Consider the following 16,835-nt stretch of genomic DNA (forward strand, 5'->3'; position numbering starts at 1 on the left):
TTGTAACTTTATTTTTATTAACTCTCCCATTCACCAGTAATAGCTAAGTCACATTTTTTCCTATTTTCTTTCTATGGTATCTTAATGACTATATTTTTGTTCTGTTTCAGTTAAACTAAAGAGAGTACCTATTTGGAATGTTGTTTTTTTTATTTGCCTGAGAAGATCTCACTGAAGATAATGATAACATGTTTTAAATGCTCATTAAAATATGTCATTTAGAAACAGTTACAATAGTACATTACTTATGAATAAGAATTTTCTTCAATCATAGCAACAGTTACATATAATCAAATGCTTTATATCCATAATCATTATCCTAGATTTTTCTTGTAGCAGAGTTATGACTTTATTTAAAAAAATCAAAGATGATATTCATGGGATAGGTAATTTAATTATCCTTAAAAATATTTTAGTTACTTTTTTAAATAACTGTAGTAAATATATCTTGCATGAAGAAACTCTAACAATTAAAATATTCCAGTAAAAATATATTTTTAAATAATTATCAAGGTATCTAATTGCCATTGGGAGGCAACCAGTGAATGTGTTTCTCTCAGTATACTATAAGTTTTATATAGTAAACCAAAATGTATATCATAAGCCAGTCATATCCTAACAAAGGGATGAAGTTCTGAGAGCAGTTTAAGGCAGAGGAAAAGCGCAGTACTGAAATTAAATACAATATGGAATGTCTTTTGAGGCATCTAATAATAATAGCTAATAATATCATATACTTTTCTTTAACATGTATTGACTTATAGAATGCTCCAAGCAGCTACATGGGGTTTGTATTATTATTTCCAAGTTTCAGATGAAGACACTGAGTGAGATTCATTAAGTAACTCAACCTAGATAACTCACTAGCCAGTAGAGGATCCAGGATTCATATCCATGTTGTTTGAGGTTTAAATGAGACCATTTGGAATTTGAGAGAATAATGGACATTTTAACCCATGGAGTTAAATTAAGGATTTTTCTATCCAACTTTCCCACCTTGTATTCCACGGTCTATACACTTTTCATCAAATGCTGCTGGGATAAAAGCTCCCATTGTCTAATACATCAGGGACATTAAAAAAAAATACAGCATAATATTTTCCCTTTTACTCTTGAGAGGTACGGTGGGCATAACAGAGGCTCTAAGAAATCCCCAAGAAAAGGACTATTTCAACCAGTGGTTTCCAGCCGTCACTGACAAGAAAACTCTTGTGGAACACAAGTGTCACAGCCCCTAGTACAATAGTGATCCTTAGACCATAAATGCTGGAAATCTCGGCCCTACTATTTATCAAATAGATAACTGAGGCCCAAAATGCCTTTGGGACCCCAGAATCTTACTTCTCAGTCCTTCCTGCACATGTTTTTTGTTTTTTTTTTTTTTTTTTTTTTTTTTTTTTATCTTACTCAGCTTTTGAATCAAGATGTAGGCACAGTTATTCTAGCTTAATTTTCTTCTGAAGTTCCATTTTTGTTACTCTTTTCAACAAGAAAACCACAATTATGGAATGAATAAATTATGGATACATGGATAGAACAGATTGATTAGCAATACTCGAGTTTATTTAATACAAAATATCCACAATAGCCCTCTCCGTTTTTTGCTCAGTGATTAGTGTCAGCCTGTGGACTGAAGCACCATGGATTAAGTTCTGCTCAAGGGCACATGCCTTGGTTGCAGACTCAATCCCTAGCCCTGGTTGGGATACATGTGGGAAGCAACTAGTGGATGTGTTTCTCTCATATCAATGTTTCTCTCTCTCTCTCTCTCTCTCTCTCTCTCTCTCTCTCTCTCTCTCTCTCTCTCTCTCTCTCTCTCTCTCTCTCCCTCTGTCTCTCTCTCTCTTTTCCCACCACCCTCCCACTCTCTCTGAAAATCAATATGAAAAGAATATTCTTGGCTGAGGATTAATAGCAACAACAACAACAACAACAAAAACTATCAATAATAAAAATTTAAGCTTAAACATTTTTTTTATTAAATATTACACATCTAAAAATTAGAAAAATAAATAAAACTAACCAACTAACAAAGAAAACTCTAGGAGAGTCTAGAGAAGCTAGAGAACCAATCTTTGGGGTACTGATCATGATCATAGGCCATAAGTGCATTTCACCACCCCTGCTTTAGTGCATGAGATCATGGAGTTATCATGTATAGCTCAACAGAATTTTATATATTTTTTTCTGACCACTGCATGTTTTACCATTTCAGTTCCTCCGAAGATATATGACATCTCAAGTGATATGACCATCAATGAAGGAACCAATGTCACCCTAATTTGTTTGGCCACTGGGAAACCAGAGCCTACCATTTCTTGGCGGCACATCTCCCCGTCAGGTAAAGCACAACTATGCCAGTGTTGTTTGTGCTGTTCACTGTTCTCCTTTAACCTCACTTGTTCCAAACTTGAGTCGGTTTATTCTCTTACGTCTTATTCATGAGGTAGTCAGGATGTGTATTTTTATACTTATTCTTTATACCTAAATATGCTGTCGCTCACAAAAGTTAAAGGCACATTTTCCGTCAGAGCCTGGAATAGAACCCGAGTCTCATGATTCTTAGTCAAGGTTATTTTCGTTTTAGTATGCTGCAGAATTGCACATCAATAGACAAAAGGCCCAAATGGAAATATTCCAAGTGAAATATTTTCGTCAACATGTGTAAGGCTTTTTATTCTGTCCGCATGCACATGTTAAGAGGCCATCACGAACCGCTAAGGTAATCAGGGGGAAATCACATTATACAAATTATGAGGTTGCTGGGTCTAATTTGAAAAAGCATTTCAGAATCAAGGATCTGGTAGTTAGAATTACATTTTAAGTGATGAAGGGATCTTAAAACCCCAGAGTTTAAGCGACTTGTACAAGACCATGCACCTCTGTGGAATTAAGGGGCATGGCATGAAGAGGGGAAGTTCAACCTAGGAAGCTGAGGATAGTCATCAAAACACTTCTGTTTTCACAGCGGCGGCTCTAACAGAATCACCAACTTGTGTCCAGTTTTAACATTTGAACTAGATAGCTTTAAATGTACCATGGACGTGAAAGGCGGTGCTTTTAATGAACAGGATGCCGTAAGATTTCAGATAATGAAAATTGATTTTTATTTGTTCTATATTTTTAGTGGAAAGAGTTTCAACAAGGCTATTGTGATGAAAATGCTTTTAAAGAAATCAGAAAGACACATTTTACAGAGGCAGAGGGAGAGGACAGCTGGGACATCTATTTGATCTGCTAATGCTTTCATTAATATCACTTATCCTTAAGTGTCTTTCAGTTTCCTCGTTTATGCAGTAGGTCTGATGAGACTTACTCCTATCATATGCTTAGTATTACTATTAATGTGAGAAGAAAATCAATATAGCAGCAGTATACACTTATACAATATGCATTATGGCCTCCATAATGTTTCTGAAGCATGAGTGCACTCTTGACTGCCAACACTTCACTCTCTGGAGTGGCTACAGGATCATAAAACTGGCATGTGAATTAGCGACAGGGCTCTCTGTGGGGTGTGAGACAAATGCAGGACTAACAGTTGGGATTCATGCGTTCCTATCTCCAGTTCTCCAATTCCCTAGTCATCAGTGCAGCCACTGCTAGCCCAAATCGCTTAGCCTCAAATATTCTCAGCGAGTTTCCTACTTTTCAAAATCAAATGATAATAATCTCTGGCTATTGTGAGACTGCAAATAGATATGAGGCCTAAACATGCTTTATAAAGTATAGGTTGGTGTGCCAATGTATGACTGATTCTTAATCATCTTTCCAGGGATTTAAATCTGACATGGTAATATATTTTTTGTAAGAACGAGGCACATAATCTCCATCTTTATACATTTTTAAGATTAATATGTTGAATTTAACTCCTGCTTTGCAGTGCTTGTTATTATGCATGGTCTTCATTTTAAAGTGCTTGGGTACATTTTAGTTTAATTAAATAGCATGAATGTTGGTTAGTGAAGTTATTAGAATAATGATAATGGATAACATCATGCAGCTGAAATAAGACAGATTGGGTTTATAAGTTAAACTGTACATAGATTTGTTTTCCTGATCCTGCCATACAGAGCAAATTAGAAAAATTAGCATAAATATTAACTATTATCCAATGAATAGCTAGACATGGCTGATATTTTATAAATGCTTCCAATATTTTCAAATTATAATTTATTAACTATCTATATTTAAATGTGCAGCACTGTGGAGTTCCTGCTTTAAGTAACATGCCTGATAATTCTATTAGCTTTTTCCATTTGCATATTTATACTTGAATGCTATTGTAAATTATAATATTAAGATATGTTAATGTTTATACCTAAGAAATATCAATATTTTGTATATTCTTTTTTATTTTGCTATATGATGAAAAAAATGTAACTCAAAACATCAGTCACCATATGAGCAAAATTTAGTGTTAAAAATAGATACACAGTTGACCCTTGAACAATGCAGAGGTTAGTGGTGCTGACACTATGCATCCCCAAATACACTTATAAATGTTTATTCCCTCAAAACTTAACTTGTCCTTTGGTTACTTAGGGGTATTGATTCTAGGACACACACACCCTCACCCCCCACAGACACACAGCACCAAAATGTCCAGACCCTGTATAAAATGGCCTAGGTCAATGCATATAGTGGGCCCTCTTTACCTGTGGACTCTGACACACTCATCAAAATTAGCACAGATAAGTTATTGGGAAAAATAAAAATAAAACTACAACCCACATATAAGTGGAACCACACAGTTCAAATTCTTGCTGCTACAGGGTCAACTGCCTTCTCTGTCAACAGCGGAAGAGAGGACTACTTTTGTACCTATGTGATTTGTTTTGATCTTTTTACCAATACCTTTAGTAATTTTTGCCAACTCATTCATGGTCTATTTCCATTTTAAAAATTTACAAGAATTATGTGGTAACAGAATAACTCCACAGAGATTCTCCCTAATCTACAAAAAACATAGGGTGTGCGTTCCACCACATCGCAGATATTAATCACCTGAGGCTGTTGGAGTTGCTATTTCACTCCTTAGTTCAAACAACTCAGTGTATTTTCCTAAAACTCATCTCTCCTGAAAAGTGTCTGGATATCTGAGTTTCCTTATAGTTTACGTATATTAGTGATTTCTTTCTATTTTTTTTCTAGTCTATAGTGAGAAATTGATTTCAAATTTATATTTAAAAATACATAGCAGTATCATTTAAAGAACATTATATCCTTTATTCAGTTTCATTCATGATCATTTTTCCCAATTGCATCATCATTTGCTATGTGTAGAATATATAGAAAAATAAATGTATTTTATTTTTATTTCTGATAATGTTTACTTCCTCAAAACTTAATTTGTTCCTTGGATATATAAAGAGCATTCATTCTAGGGCCACCACCACCCCCAAATACCAAAATTTGCAGACGCTTAAGTCCCCTGTATAAAGTGGGCTACATCAGTGCATACAGTAGGCCCTCTGTATCTGTGGACTCTGAAGCACTAATCAAAAATTCATTCATAATCGTTTTTTCCATTTGCTCCATCATTTGCTATGTGTAGAATATGTATAAAAATATATGTATTATATCTTTTCATTGAATTGTTTGAAAGCAACCTGTATTCATCATGCTTTCTTCTCACCAGCTATTTCAGTGTGCATTTCTGAAGAATTAGGACATTTATTACATAACCACAGATATTCATACATCTAACATTGTCATTATACTTTTATTCCACTACTATCCATCTTCTAATTGTGACAAGTGTTCAAATAGTGTCCTTCATGGAATTCTTTTTTCTCTAGTACAGAATCCAAGTTTTATAAGTAGTTGTCATATCACTTTAACCTTCATTATTCTGGGGGCTAATTCTTTATCTTTCTTTGCCATTTCTGAACATTGATGTTTTTCCACAATGCATGTAACCCTTTATTTAAAACAGAATATTTCTCATTTTGGGTTTGGCTCATTTATTCTTGATTTCATTGTAGTTAGGCCCATCTGGAAATAAATAAATGAAGTTGTAACCTTCTGAAGGAATTATATCCAGAGGCACAAAGATATCCATCTGTTCCTTATTTTTTATATTAATTTCTATTACCCAACAAAATATTGTCTTATTTCTGTACCGTGCAGCTATTTTTTTTTCTTTCCCTATGCTACCAATAAGTAGTAGGGGAAGATTTTAAGATCTTAACATAGAAATATCTGCTACTTGGTCACCTTACCCTTAGATTTAGCACTACCGGTGACTCTTTTGTGAACCAATCTTTACTCTAATAATCATCAAAGAGCATTTTTTTCAAGCTGAAGTACTCCTCTTACTTTCACCAGTTAGCACTTGGCATTCTGCTGTCAACAAGAACCTCATTTTATCCTGTTATTTATTTATCTACGTATTATGACATAGACATATGGATTTCCAGTTTTTTAAAATTATTATATTAATAGTTCATTACTGTTCTAATTATTCTGATGCTCAAATTGTTTTTTATTTGGCCAGTGGGGGTGACTTCATTCTGACTCTTGTATCATTGTGATACATCCCATCATTTTTTTTTTAGCATTTTAATATTTTCCTTCCTGATAAAAATATGCCAGACTCATCTTGTGTCTTTCTTGCCCAAGCTCTGGAATCAAGCACTTCACTTACTGCAAATGATTAGAAATCATACACTTGGGGTTAGTATCATTACATATTGGTTTCAGATAGCTAACGGTTAGTCTGATTTACAGCAAAATTATCAGAGACTCAGAGGCCTTATTATAATAACCACAAGAACTTACATACCCTCAGTGCAAAGGGCAGATTATATTTTATTTGTTTTTTTTCTAATAGTAAGCATGGAACAGGGCCAGCAGTGTTGTGGGTATACAGAAATGCTTATGGAATTAATGTAAAAATATTTATAATAAGGAAAATATAAATAAGAAATTGTTCTATTGCTGGAGATTTAGATAGGTTCATACATCTTTGTTTATAATAGATCCAATTGTTTTTGAGTAATCTTTGACTAGTTTCTTACTCAGAAAAATTTCAAGGTTTTTCCCAAATCCCTAACATGAAATGTATGATTTATTCTTATTCTTATCTGTAATTTCTTATAGACCAGGTAGTACCAGAAGAGCAGTGATAAAGATCATGAACTTTGATGAGCAATCAGAATTGAATTTAAGACATAGATCTTCTCATATCAAGTGTAACATCTTAGACAAAATTGTTAACCTCTTGAATTTTAAGTATAAGTGATGATGATGATTCACAGAAGGGTTGTGGGGAGTAAATAGAATAGCATAAGGTATTGAAAATAGTTCATGGCTTAAATAAAATATTCCATAATTTTAACTATTAATGGGTTAATCAATTGTGTTTAATGTTGAATAGATAGACTCTTCCAAGCCTGTTTTTGAAATTAAGGGGGCTATTTACAGCTCTTAAATGAAATTCATGTAACTATTCTCAAATGAGTGTGTTATGAAGCCAAAAATCATTTCAAACTCCTGGAGAACATTGACAGGTTTACATAAGCCATCTGATTTTGAATACAATGACAAAAATAAACATTTTAACCATATGCCATTTTATCAATAAATCTAGATTCAGTCAGAAAAAAAATAAGAAAAGTTAAGAGATAAATTTTAAAATGATAGATTACAGATAAGAAACCTGAGACATTTCCAAAGCCTCTGTCAAATTTTCACTTATTATTCATTGCTGTTTATCTTAATCAGTTACCTATTGTATTCCTATTCTGTCATATCTGAAATCTCCAGTTATGTTCTTACTCTATCCTGCTGCTATTTATTATTGGGTTCTGAAGCTTAAATATGATAGAAATAATGGCTGTATGCCTCAAACACTTTGTTGTCTAATTTCTATATGTCTCATGGCATGAGACATATAGAAATTAGACATATCCGTAGGCGTTAAGACTATTATCTAGCTCAATTAAATTAAGGCACCTTTCTCCTGTTTGCTCTGGATTATACCCCTTGCCATTTTTTTAGATTCATATTTCATTAGTATACTCTTTAATCTCTCTCTCTTTTTTTTCCTTTTGACTCCCAATGCCCATATTTAAACTATTTTCTGAATGCAGTCTTTTGACATTGATCACTTTTGTTTAATAAAAAATATATATTAAGTAAAGGAAAATACAAACAAAGGGTCAGAGATGTAAGAATGCAAATAGAAAGCCAGGATTTTGAGAGATTAAAAGAAGAAAACCCTTCCTGGAACAGTGTGCAGTGAGCAATATAATCAGGTCAGATAAGAGCCAAATAGTTACCTTTGCATTAGGTCCTTTGATGATCTTGTGATAATTTAGTGACAATGGGCCAGAAACTCAGTAGTGGAGGCTTAAAAGCATATGGGCAGTGGAGAACTAGATGTAGGGTAAACCTATGCATCCAGTTAGTCTAGAGAGGGAAATTTGATTTCTCTATTTTTACATACATTGTTTTGCTATTAGAAATATTATTTATCCCTGTACCCAATCCATAATCAAACCATTGTTAAGCATCCCAGGAAAAGTGGGGTGCTTTTTGTTCCTTAGTTGTACCCCTTGAACTGAACTATTTTTCAGAATTGTAGTTGGTGGCTTTGTCTGTCTAAGGCTTATGGGACAGGGGACTCTTTATGTTAGGAAATAGTGTCTGTTTACTACTGTATCTCATGACTTAGCACAGGGCCAGGCACAAATTGTGCTCTGGAGACAAATTCTCTTGAAAGATAAAAAGCAATATTTCATATGCTTTCTATAAGTAGGCTTTCTTTAAGTATTGCTATGGCTTTGTCTCCTCTATAAGATAAATGACATACATTTTCAATCAGGAATACAATAAATTATTCAAAACAAAGAGATTTTAAGGACTTTGAGATTTTAAATGAGAGTTGTTTCATAATTAACAAGGCCAAACATTCATTAGACCATGGGTCAGGAGCCTGAAGTCTGTGTACCAAACTGAGCTACAGTCTATTTTCATAAATGGAGTTTTAGTTGCTGTTGTTGGTACACAGTCACACTCCTTCCTTTGCATATTGTCCATGGCTGCTGTCCTATTATAATAATAGAGATGAGTAATTACAGTAGAAACCCTATGGCCCACAAAAACTATTTACTATCTGGTCCTTTAAGGATAAGTTTGCTGAGCCCTGCATTAAATATTTTAAAAGAAGGTGCTTTACATTTTGTTTCACAGCTGCAAGACATACAGGTTTAATGTTAGCACATTGAAGCTTCTTGTAACCTTTAAAGAGAATTAAATACAATCTTAAGAGAGAAAATGTTAATTACTAATTATCAGAAAAAAAAACACATAAAAGACTGTAAAAATGAAAGCTATTATCTAAAAATAATGTACACTACTGAAATCTGCTGTTAATAATTCTGACAATAGTTTAAATCATCACAGGTATAATCTGGAAAGTAAAAAGTAATAACAACTTTTTATTATTGCTCTTGATTCTACTACCATTCCCTTTGGTGAAAGGCAGCCTGCTTTGAAATACTCGAGTGCCGGGCCAACACAAAGAGCTTTATGATGAAGCGGCTGTGTGTGTGCTCCTTGCAAGCTGGCAGCCTATCACCCTAACACTCAGTTCTGAGAGCATTTTCTCAGGTTTGCAATCCTGACATTACACTTGGTTATTTAATGTTAGGAAGAAAAAAATTCTGTAAAATCAGCAATGTATGCTCATACCATTTCAACAACACCAGATCTTCCGATTACAAGTTAGGCTTCCATTTCCAATGTAGAACCGCACTCTATGTAGAGCTTTGGGGAACTTCCATAACGACTTTACTAATGGATAATTATATAATGAGCGAATCTATACATAACGATGGCAAGTTAAACTCGATTGCATACCAATAACTTATAGATGTAGGAACAATTGCCTATGTGTTCTGAATTTGTCTTTATAGTAATTTTTGTAACCTTCATTTGTCTGTTCCTAAAGTCCCCTCTGCTTTTATTTAGTTAGTGGTGGGCTCTCTGTATTCAGAACTGTTAATGCCTGCTATATGATTATAAAAAGCAAGAAAATATCCAGTGTTTTTAAGACACATTCAAGGCTGAACAATGGACCTGATGATAATGTCTACTATATAACTATAAATAGCAAGAAAATATTCAGTGTTTTAAGACACATATAATGTTAAACAATGGACTGATGACATGATGTAATATTATAAAAAAAATAATCCACTGTTATAAGAGCAAAGTGCTTTATCTATAATGGAACAGAAAACAGGAATCCATCAAGCATCTCAAAGCATTTTGTAATAGATCTGGATTTTGTTTCCCCTTAATGGACTAAATTTGGGGTTGAAGATTGGCATCTGAGTGTTAATATTCTAGGATTTAGGTTTTGATAGAGTTTTTTTTTCTAAGTGATGTCAGTGGCATGTTACATGTATAAAGGAAAGGTTTTAAAAAATGGTTATGTCTAAACAAATTAGGGGCTTGTATTAAAAGTTCTGAATATAGAGAACCCACCACTAACTGAATAAAAGTAGAGAGGGCTTTAGAACCAGACACATGAAAGTTAGAAAATGCAGCTCTAACTGGTTTGGCTCAATGGATCAGTCTTCGGAATAAAGGTTCCCAGGTCCAATTCCAGTCAAGGCCATGCACCTTGGTTGTGGGCACATCCCCAGTAGGGGGTGTGTAGAATGCAGCTGATTGATGTTTCTCTCTCTGTTCAATGTTTCTAACTCTCTTCCTCTCTGTAAAAATCAATAAAATATATTTTTTTAAAAGAAAATGCAGCTTTAGTTTGGTTGTAAATGTCATGCTAATTCATGCTGAGGTAGGAAAACCTGGGTAAAAATTCCACTCATAATATTGAAATAATTCCCAAAAATATCCAGAAAGAGTACCAGTAGGTACTGTAAATGTATAGAATGAACTGAGATAACACTTAAGTATTATTCATTAGCATTTAGTGTGTTCTAGGCATTGCTCTGATATAGCTTAGGTTAGCATATTTTCACTGGCTTACATGTGAAGTATTGTAACTTCATGTATCACATTCACGAGAAAAAGAGCATTATGTTCATTTGAAGCCAAGGCAATCAATAAAGGTACAACTTGGTTTTACTTCCCCATAAATGTCTGATCATGTCCATCAAGGCTACATCTGTGTGCAAATAAGGCCTGCTGGAATTTTAGAGCTGTTACAGGATAATTATGAACATATAGATAAATAATAAAAATAAAATATGTTAGTAATGATTTTTAAAATCAAGACTCAATATGTCCTTGACAATTATAGACCTGAGTATATATTTGTCTTGCAATAATTGTTTTTAGAAGAGTTATAACCTCCAATGTACAGAAGCACTGTATCCATTTTTTCATTCAAAATGGATCTATTATCATTGCATTTTAATTATATTCCAGCTTGTCTTAAAATTATATTTTCCTGGACTAACTTGTCCATAATTAGGAAAAATTCTCACTAGTGGAAAGTTAGAATGATTTTAATAGTATTGGATTATAGATCAATAAAACTATGATAAACACTATCTCATTATTTGGGTGCTCTCATTTTAACATCTGTTTACGAGGCAAATGTAGCTACATCGTGGATTGTCAATAAATAACTGTTAAATGACAATGTTTTAGAATTCTATAAATTTTTATATGATCAATAAACTTTTATTAACTGATAAATGTTTTAAAAATTCATATTACCATTAATTATTTTCATTTATAATAATTATGAATCTATCATTCTCCAAAGAGGTTGTAGAAGAAGCTAATACCATTTTTATAATTATCCAACTCTTATTAGACAAGGCAATATAGCATAGTGCTTAAAAGGGCATGCTTAGCACTTAGATTTACTTGGTTTCAAATTCTTGCTCTGCCACTCACTCTATGTGTCAACTTGGACAAGTTGCTTAAACTCAGTTTCTTCATCTGCAAAATGGAGGTGATAATAATAACAAATGATTATATCATAGGGCTATTATATAAAGGTCATAGTACATGTAAGTATTTAAAGCAAACACAAGTTAAGAGTAACAAATTCTAAGCTATCATCAAAATTTGTTTCAGTTTATCTTTATGTAAAAATTGCTTGAGGACATATATGATAATAAAAGAGAGAGTGATAAACACTGTTCTTATCTGATTAAAATCAGATAAATGCAATGTAACCATTGCAGTCCTAAAATAGTGAGATGTTATTTTGTGGTTGTTTCTACATGGAAAGTAGGAAAAAAATTGTTTACTGAATAACTACTGGAATAACTTCTAGAAACAAAAGTTTTAATTATTTATTTGGGTTCTCATAAAAGGCTATTGATGAGAGGAGAGGACAAGAAACACAATGCATTAGAGAGATACCTTTGGGTTTTTCTTTAGCTTTACTTTTTGGTATGAAAAATGTATAAAAATAAAGAACAAAAGAAAAGTAGCCGAAACCTGTTTGGCTCAATGGATAGAGCCTCGGCTTGGTGACTGAAAGGTCCCAGGTTTGATTCCGGTCAAGGGCATGTACCTTGGTTGCGGGCATATCCCCAATAGGGGGTGTGCAAGAGGCAGCTGATCAATGACTCTCTCTCATTGATGTTTCTAACTCTCTAACTCTCTCCCTTCCTCTTTGTACAAAATCAATAAAATATATTTAAAAAAAAAAAAAGAAAGAAAAGTATTTTAAACAGCTATATATTGTATTACCAACGGGTTGCCCTCATAATAAAGGCCCAAATCTCTAAGGAATTCGGTATGATTACTAGCCAAAAAAAGAACAAGATAAAGAATATAAAGGATACTATGACCAGGGGATCATGAATAATAGTGCTATATTATTATCATTATTATTATTACTTCTACTATTATTATCAACAAGTTATCTAATCCTAGTATTATGCCACCCAATTTCAGCCTGTTAAATGTTCTTAAAATTTATTAAATATTTTTTTTCAGAAGACAGTACTTTCACCGTTTATGAAAATGTTGCAAAGGGAATGTTGTCCTAAGGGAAGAAGTTCAACATTCATGAAATGTCTCCTAGTATAATGCATAATGAAAATAACTCCTGAAATGTTGAACTAATTTTGCCAGACTGACAAAAGAGGCAAAATGAAACTCTTATTGCATAAAATCTTATATGTATGCTTTGCCGGAGAAATTGTGACTTAAATAACTAGATTTATTGTGTATTTTTGTCTAACTCAGGCCATGTTTCTTTGTCATGTTCATAAATTTATATAAAGAATAGTCTTGCATAACTTGACAAATTGATAATAAGCCATGCTAAAGTCTTGAAAACTTGTCTTCAAAGTATATAGGATTATGAATTTCATTGAAATAACATTTTTTTTAATTTAGTGTGTGTGTGTGTTTGCCTTCCTTGTTAGACAGTGTTTTTTTCATTTTTTTTAGTGTTTCCTTCTGCATTAGGTTTAAATTTAATCAAGTGCCAGCTTCATTGTTTCTGGACAGTGTAGAAGCTCTGAAGATGTATTATACCCATGCATCATCATAGCATTGTCATTCTGACGATATATTAGTGTAATACATCTTCAGAGCCCTCAAATGAGAAGCTGTCTAAAAGAAATGGGACGAGGAGCAAATTCAATTCAATTACAGGACAAAAGAACCAGCTGAAGAGAAGGAGAGAACTCTGAGCAAGACTCTCTGTAGAGTTGATTACAACCGGGTATTTCATGGAAATATATACCATTTTTTCTTTTGTGACATGATAAGGAATAATTATGGATTTTGAACATGAATCTGTAATGATAAAGTCTTCCCTACCCTGTGTTTGAACAATAGAGGCCTGGTGGTTTTGGGGGTGGCATTTAATTGACTTTGGGGAAAGTTGTATAAACAATGCTATTCATTTACTAGATAAACCTACAGTATACAATTAACCTAGAAATTTATTTATTAAAATAGGGTAGGTATGAAAACTGTTTACCTTTCAAGTAAAGTCTAAGTTGGCACTTCTTAAATTTTCAGATGCAAATAAAGATATATAATAGCTGACTGAAAAGTGATCAGCAGGCAACACATGAGAAAAATCAACAACTTTTCTTAGTCAGCACCTATCTATTTCCACTAGATTGAGCTGTCATTAGTGATCAATAAGTTTTATTGCTAGGGTAAATTTTTCTTAGATATCTCTCATATGTTCAAAAAAATCAGAGAAACTTTTAATTTTATCATAGTACAAGTACATGTATTTGTACTTGTTTCAAGTATTCCACATGGCTCACATGTTTTACAAAAATAAAGCATAAGTAAAACATCCTTAACTCATCACATAACGGTTATAGTTTGAATATTTATTTTAAATGTATTTTCTTCTAATATCATCTATTGAATACTCATATGCTATTCAGTTTGCTAAACATTGAGTATATAGTTGTAAGAGGAAAATATACAGCTGCTAACTTTAAGGGATTCACAGTCTTGTTGCAAGAATCAGGTAAAGAGGGACACACTAACACAATTACTAAAGACTGATAAAAAGGAATCTTTTTTTACTATGAGAGTACATTTATTAAAGCTGAGTATAGTTAAACAAGGAAGGGCTTAGCCTAAAAGAATCAGCAGGAGAGTCAAGGCTGGGCTACCTTAACTCATTGAAAGTCAGCATAAAGGGGGCCTTAGGGAAAGGTTCAGGGGATTAGCCTGGAACTAGATGATGCTGCCCAGTGCTCCCCTGGTTGCGAGTCTTGTGGGGACCCTTAGAGTTTAGGAGATGCTTGCCTGTGGGAGAAGGAGAAGGAGGAGAGAATGGTGCGGGCTGCTCCAATAGGGAAAGCTTACACAATAAGGCATCTTTGAAAAGTTACCTTGTAAACTGAACCTTGAAGTTGGAGAGAGGGAGGCTGCTGTGTGTAGCAGTGCTGTGGCGAGCACAGCATTTGGAAATGCTTGGGGGCAGGAAAGAAGTTGGGGTGCTCTAAAACAGAAATCCTGGAGCTAGCTGATACAATGGGGAGAGTGGCTTAAGGTTAGTGGAAATTAGCTGAGAGTTAAGACCAACTAGGGATTGATTGTAGGCCATGGTGAGGAGATAAGATTTTCTTTTCTAAATGTAAAAGAAAACCAGGCAGAATTTTTGAGCACAGAAGTGGCATGACTTGCTGCTAACTTGTAGAAGTCTGTGGTGCTATGTAGAGAATAAATTGCAAGGAGCCTGAACCAGAAGAAGCAGGGAGACCATTTAAGAAACCACTGTAGCAGATGAAGTGGGAGATGGTGTTGACTTAAACAAGAGCGATTGCAATGAAATGAAGAAACTAGGTGAAAGCCATATTATACAGGTAAAATCATAAGACTTGGAGAGATGGAAGATGTCAATGGGTTTCGGCTTCCTGCCTTTCGCAACTTGGAGAACAGGCAGGTTGTCAACTGAGGTGAAGCAAACTGGGATAAAAAAATATTCTTTGGGGGAAAATTAAAATTTCAGTTTTGATCATTTTAAGTTGTAAGGCATATTAGACATGCAAATTGAAATGTCAATGAATGATGCAATATATCAGGCTCATTCTTAAGGAAGAGGCTAGATTAAGAAATAAGACTTTTCACGAGTATAAACCTGTATATGGGGACAACTAGAGAGATACAAGAAGGTTTCCCAGGGTCAATGAAAATTTGGAAAATGAGAGAACAAGGAGACTTAGGAAGGGTTTGCTAGACTGAGAGATGAAGACCTAGAAGAATAAAGCTCAGAGAGGAGTTTGTTTTAATAATTAGAACACATATCTAATGAATTTAAATGTAGTGACAGGAATAATAAGATACATACTGAAAAGTGTGTGTTGTGTTTGCCAATGTGGAGATTACTCTGATGTTGATAAAACTGGCACTATGGGAAACTAAGCCAGACAGGGTGGGTTAAATAACAAATGTAAGTGTGGTATGGAGAACCAGTGGAAAAATTGTGTCACTTTCAGTAAATTTTTAGTGATAGGACGAGAGCAATGGGATGTTTCAACTATTGTATAAGGTTTAAGAGATAAAATAATATAACAAACCTAATGTCTTTGTCATCTGGCTTTAACAATTATCAATGCATGGCTAATTTTGTTTATTTGTGTTGCCTTCTCCAACTTAAAGGAGGTTCTTTTAAACCACAAAAATGTTTGTTAAAATGGTCATTAGTAATAGTACTTATAAAATGTTTAAACTATAATTCTATCTAATAAAAGAGTAATATGCAAATTGACTATCACTTCAACACATAAGATGGCTGCCCTATGTCATCAAAGATGACTGCCCCCATGTGGACACAAGATGGCCTCCACAAGATGGCCAGCAGGAGAGGGCAGTTGGGAGGGACCAGGCCTGCAAGGGAGGGCAGTTGGTGGCAATCAAGCCTTCAGGGAAGGGCAGTTAGGGGTGACCAGGCCAGCAGAGGAGGGAAATTGGAGGTGACCAGGCCTGCAGGAAAAGCCAGTTAAGGGGAACCCAGGCCTGCAGGGGAGAGCAGTTAGGGGCAATCGGGCTGGATTGGGAGCAGTTAGGTGTCAATCAGGCTGGCAGGGGAGTGGTTAGGAGGTGATGAGGCTGGCAGGCAGAAGTGGTTAAGGGCAATCAGGAAGACATACAGGCGAGCAGTTGGGAGCCAGCAGTCCTGGATTGTGAGAGAGAGGTCCGACTGCCCATTTAGGCTCAATCCTGGGCAGTCAGACATCCCTCAAGTGGTCCCAGTTTGGAGAGGGTGCATGATTGGCTAAGGGACACACACCCCCATACTCAAATTTCATGCACCAGGCCTCTAGTTAATCATAAAACAAAACTGAAGGAGTAGCAATTGTAAAATGGTGTCTTCTTCTTCATTTGTACCTCAAGCCAAGATGATCAAGCAG

At 34.5% G+C, this 16,835-nt stretch overlaps 1 protein-coding gene across 1 annotated transcript in view; it reads left to right on the plus strand.

Moving 5' to 3' along the window:
* Positions 1-16,835, plus strand: part of NEGR1 (neuronal growth regulator 1) — an 842,061-nt gene that overhangs the window by 472,921 nt on the left and 352,305 nt on the right. Inside the window, exon 3 of the mRNA XM_036446268.2 lies at positions 2,216-2,341. Coding sequence (XP_036302161.1) covers positions 2,216-2,341 — 126 coding nt within the window. The remainder of the gene's footprint in view (positions 1-2,215; positions 2,342-16,835) is intronic.

The sequence above is a fragment of the Pipistrellus kuhlii genome, unplaced genomic scaffold (genome assembly GCF_014108245.1).
Source record: "Pipistrellus kuhlii isolate mPipKuh1 unplaced genomic scaffold, mPipKuh1.p scaffold_m20_p_2, whole genome shotgun sequence".
NCBI classification, from domain to species: domain Eukaryota; kingdom Metazoa; phylum Chordata; class Mammalia; order Chiroptera; family Vespertilionidae; genus Pipistrellus; species Pipistrellus kuhlii.